Source organism: Fusarium tjaetaba, assembly GCF_013396195.1.
Source record: "Fusarium tjaetaba strain NRRL 66243 chromosome Unknown NRRL66243_c0000616, whole genome shotgun sequence".
Classification (NCBI taxonomy): Eukaryota; Fungi; Ascomycota; class Sordariomycetes; order Hypocreales; family Nectriaceae; genus Fusarium; species Fusarium tjaetaba.
Window position 1 is genome coordinate 247 of NW_023501812.1, and position 4,986 is coordinate 5,232.

General features: G+C 47.0%; 2 protein-coding genes across 2 annotated transcripts; one reads left to right on the forward strand and one right to left on the reverse strand.

Moving 5' to 3' along the window:
• Positions 1–1,674: 1,674 nt before the first annotated feature.
• On the forward strand, positions 1,675–2,531 carry FTJAE_14213 (uncharacterized protein; the record flags this gene model as incomplete). Its single annotated transcript, XM_037347424.1, has 3 exons — positions 1,675–1,874; positions 2,115–2,132; positions 2,315–2,531. The coding sequence occupies 3 exons, from the start codon at positions 1,675–1,677 to the stop codon at positions 2,529–2,531; spliced, it is 435 nt and encodes a 144-aa protein (XP_037198778.1).
• Positions 2,532–2,706: 175 nt separating this feature from the next.
• Positions 2,707–4,683, reverse strand: FTJAE_14214 (rhamnogalacturonate lyase C; the record flags this gene model as incomplete). Its single annotated transcript, XM_037347425.1, has 1 exon — positions 2,707–4,683. The coding sequence occupies one exon, from the start codon at positions 4,681–4,683 to the stop codon at positions 2,707–2,709; it is 1,977 nt and encodes a 658-aa protein (XP_037198779.1).
• Positions 4,684–4,986: the final 303 nt, after the last annotated feature.

Below are 4,986 nucleotides of genomic sequence, written 5' to 3' on the forward strand. Positions count from 1 at the left end.
AAGCCAACTGATACAAAGCCCTCAGAAGCAGAAATGACGAGAACACTTCACGAACTCACTGACGAAACGGAATTCTGGGAATGTCGCCAGACAAAAGGTGACGGCAAGACATGTTTCAAGATCAATGAAAAAGAGGACAAGGTGTGCATGGCGTGTAGGGCGAGGCGGGATAAGGGAGATAAGGCTATTGATAAAGACGGTCTCGAGATTGGGGAGCTGAAGAAGGTTGAAGGTGGCAAGGAGTTTTGGGAGTTTAAGAACTGAAGGAGGTCGGGTTGGAGTGAAGTGAATCAAGCAGATAGACATTGCCATTCACAGGATTATCTTTGCGTTGTGATTAGTATATGTCCTTTGATCACCGTGAGTGTTTGTAGTGAAAGTCGCTGAGTTGTGATGCATGTTGCGATAGTCAGTTCACTGCCAGCGACGTAGGGTAGCTTCAAGCTGAATCGCCTCAATGAAGCAACGCTTCCTAACAGTGACTTGAGACGTAAACATCAGGTAGAATGGATACAAAAGTAGTGGTATCGCCTCAAAACAGAGAAGGCAAACAAGCGACCAAACAAACAAACAAGCCAACTGCACCGGCACTGAGATCTACAACTCCAAAATATATTAAGCCCCAAAGCTTCCACCATGACAGAGACATATGACAAACCTCCTGAGACGATCCTGTTCTGGCAGTGCAGGCAGCGGATCGAACCGAAAACGAAATGCAAGTATCTCAATAACAAAGGAAACATGACTTGCAATGGCTGCAAATCAAAACGGGGCAAAGGAGACATTGCCCTCGATCAGTATAAACGCAAAGTTGGTGTTCTGCAGAAGGTGGAAGGATTGGTGGAGTATTGGGAGCATTTGGAGCCACAGGACCCGGCTCAAGAGGGAGGGACTGGAGCGTGATTTGATGGAGCAACATGGTGATTGCTCTGAATTGGGAAGACTCATAATCAAGGTTCAGAGGCGGCGAAACTCGGGTCTAAATCACAAATGGCGAGCTTCCATCTGAAGCCGTGTATTCAATTCGTAAGCGACCAACATACCTGGAATATGAATACAAGAGAGACTTGCTGCAAGGCAAAGGGAATCAAGAACCCGATGTCTATTCCCCGCGTAATACGCGATAACTTTCACCTTTATTGGAATGTTCTTTGTGAAAGGATGTGCTGTTATAAGGTTGAGTGGCTGTAGGGTATGTGGATATTGTCTTCTAAAATCTAAAGCTAATCGGGTTCTTTCAGTGTGTTGCTTGATATGCCTCGTTGAGATGTTATAAGCTTTCACTATCGATTAAGTTGAAGAGTTTAAAAAAGGAATTAGCCTCAGTGCACAAAGGTCACACAGCATTTAGGTAATATATATATTACTCTCACCGTTACCCAGTGTCTTGCTTTCGGCTGGAAAGCTAGTTATCCTAATGACTGACTCCAAAGCTATATCAACACGGCAAGACACATCATCTCGATTCAGCTCGTAAGTTTCCTTCCTTCTTTGATCAACTCCCCTTGTCAGAGTGAATGCTCATAAGTCAAAACAGCCATCAAGTGATATATGTTGGAATCATTCACTGACAGCAGCACAGCTATAACAGTGGTAGCTTCTCCGAAAATCCACCAAACGCCTCAACAATTAATTACTCTACAACCTCGAAGCAACACACGAAACGGAACAGCCATGGCAGAGATGCACAACGTACCTCCTGAAAAGAGTGTCTTTTGGCTGTGCAACCAGTACAAGGGTGAGGGAGAGAAATGCGGCAACCTCAATGATATAAAAGATAAGCAATGTGACGATTGCAAGATGAGACGAGATAAGGGAGACTTGGCCTGCAACGAAAGAATACGAGTCATTGGCAAGCTGAAGAAAGTGGAAGGGTTAGTGGAATTTTGGGAATACATTGAGATGGATGCCTGAGTTTGGTGGCTTGGCAGGGACTGTGGTTGGTTTCAGGGTAAGCAGTGACAGTTAGAACATGGCATGACTGGTTTGTAAACACCATCAAGATCAATGCGTCTCTTGTTCATGTTGCTCTCTTTGCCTCGTGAATCGCCGTCTTCATGAAGTGATTCATATTTTTTCCGACCACAAATCAGAGTGACACACCACCGTTACAGTGAGGCGCTGATCGCAGGGTAAGTGACACCATCTCAGCACCGCAGTGAACTTCAGCGGAGACACACCAGGGCCATTAGCGTAAAGACTATAAATACCATAGGAAAGAACCATAAACTATCAACTACAGCAAGCAATTCAAACAATTCAAGCAATAATTCCTCATCAACGAAACATCAACGAAAATGCCTATGGTATACAGAATTCGAGAAGACACCGAGGTCTGGAAGTGTATGCGAACAAACCCCGATGGGACAAGATGCCCTGGGGCAACAGACCCAGCACAAATGCTTTGTCACAAATGTGGGTTGAAGAGAGACGTTGGAGCAGTCGCTAATAATGAAGATGGCAAGAAGATTGGAGAGTTGAAGAAGGTTGAAGCTACTGGGATCGAGCACTGGGAGTTCAACGACAATTAGCTTTGTGTAAGAAAGGACCGATAGGTTCTGTAGGCAAAATGAATTCAACATAAACAGGCTTTTGCCACTATAATTTGAACTTACTATATCTTGCTCGTCGTGCCACTATAGCTATCACAGAACCTGGCAACTAAACGATGGATAGGTGAAGTAAGTTGCACCAAGGTCTGTCGAACTACTTAACCTCCAACCTCAACGCATCATACTGCACATAAAGCGTATCAGGCAAAAGTGCCGTCTCAACACTAGAAGCATTAAACGGCAAACTCAACACAAACTCATTCCTTCCCACCCTCAGCCTCTCAGCCGGAAACTCAAACTTATGCTCAATGTTCTGACACGCCACAGCACTACGAACAGCACACGAGCCGCTCCTCCAGTACGGAATCACCCATGTATCCTCATACCCGCCGTTAACATTAACAGTCCAGGGTAAGTTGCTGTTGAAACGATCGTTGACGGGCGTCCACTTCGCGTTACCGTTGCCGGTGCGTACACCGGCGAGTTGCACTGTAAAAGTAGCTGTTTTGGCGTTTTTGAGTTGTGGTTTTGTTAGATCGAATGTTATGGTCCAGTTGTTGACGTTGTCGTAATAATTCTCTGTTCGGAGATGGTTTCCTTTCGCGGCGATGAAGGACCAGTGGACGTAGTTTAGATCTTTAGCTTCGTTATCCTTTCCGACGTGGAAGCTGACACCCTTAGGGAAATCTTCGGCAAAGTCGTATTTGGCCCAGTAAATGCGGTATTGCTCGGGTTGAAGAGGCTTTGAAGTATCAGGGGCGTATCCGTGAAGATACTCGCCAGATGACTTGTCTGGTGTACCAATACGCCAGAGCTCTTTTCCGGCGTTCTCCTCTTTCCATGTGAAACTACCTTTGTTGTGGGATTTGGATATACGAATATCGTCTTTGATGTACCATCCGAAGACTTCGTCAGCGTAGATGGTGACTCTATACACGCCGTCCACGACCTGAGCAATGCTGAAGCTACCAGACTCATCAATCTCAGCCCAGTACTGAAGTGACTTTGTATTGAACACATTGAGCTGGAAGTCCTGCTTATTCTCCGAAAGAACAATGATCGGCTTCTTTGCGCCCTTGGGAAGCTTCACTTTGCCGCTGTAAGTAGTTCGCTTCGCTGACGGGGTATAATTAGGAACATGTTGGGCAATGCTGTCATAGAACTTTGCGTTCCACTCTGGATCCGCATACTTCGCTGCATCAGCTCTGAGATCGGCAAGGGTTGCGTCTTTATCGCCTTTGTTGAAGTAGTAGAACTGAGGACCCCATGTTCGATCAAAACCATGAGTGATGTTTGGCATCGGTGCGCCATGGTGGCCAGATACGATGTAATTATACACGATACCGTCAACGACAAGGTCGGAGTGCAGTGGGCCACCGTAGTATGTCTCTCGCGTATTATGAACGAGCCATGCACCGAATGTACTTCCATCAGCACTGGTTGAGCCATCGCTGAACTGACCGTGAACATCGTGGTTCCGCCAGCTCTCTGAAAGGGTGTACTTGGTCCAGTAGTCGGAGTATTGCTCAACGTACGGATCATCGGTTTTGTTGCCAACGTACCAAGTAGCATCTTGGACTGTCAAAGCACCCGAGGCATCTGGCAAAGGACCGTAATTTCCCTCGCTGGTGGAGAAATGAGTCCAAAGCTTCGTGTTTGGCCTGAAGAGCGTACGCAATTCACCGAGATCTCGCAAGAATGGTTTCGACGCGTTGAAGTAGGTAAGACGAGTAAAGGCATGCAGACCTGTTTCTTCACCCCGCAGGAAGAAGTACTGCGACAGAGTCTGATTGGTCGGCTTGTACGTGTCGCTCATAATAATGCCGCCATACTTGGTTCCAGTAGAGTCGGTGCCTTGAACAAGGCGGAGATCGGCGGTGCTGCCCGGTGTCCAGAAACCAGTTGGGATACAGGAGCAGTCGACATAAGGACCCTTGCCGCTATTCCCGCTCAACGCTCCGAGTAGATCTTGACCATCGAGAGTAGCATCGATGATGTGTCCACTAGACCTGGCCAGGACAACTGCGAAACGTTTGTTGGAGAGGGAGATGTGGGTAGAGTTTTCAGCAGTGGTCAATTCGGCTAAAGCATGGCTGATTAGCCCAGCGACCAAAGCCAATGAGAAGAACATCGTGATGATTGTGTGCTGATGTCTACTTGAAAAGAGACTTCACAGAGTTTAAATGCAAACATTATCACTCGGCTCAATTATACCGAATACTTCGGCAGTAAATGCACCGGGGAGAAGATCTCGTCGTTTGTATGGATGGGATAATTTAGCCGCTGGAGGAGTCCCACCACTGGGCCGCAGGACGCGGGGAAGACAGGGGCAGACATGACGATGCCTTGACCGTGAGAGGCTAAGATCTGCGTTGGCAATCCTATTCAGGCAGTTCAAAAAGGTCTTCCGGAGGAGTCTAGGGGAGGAAAGAAA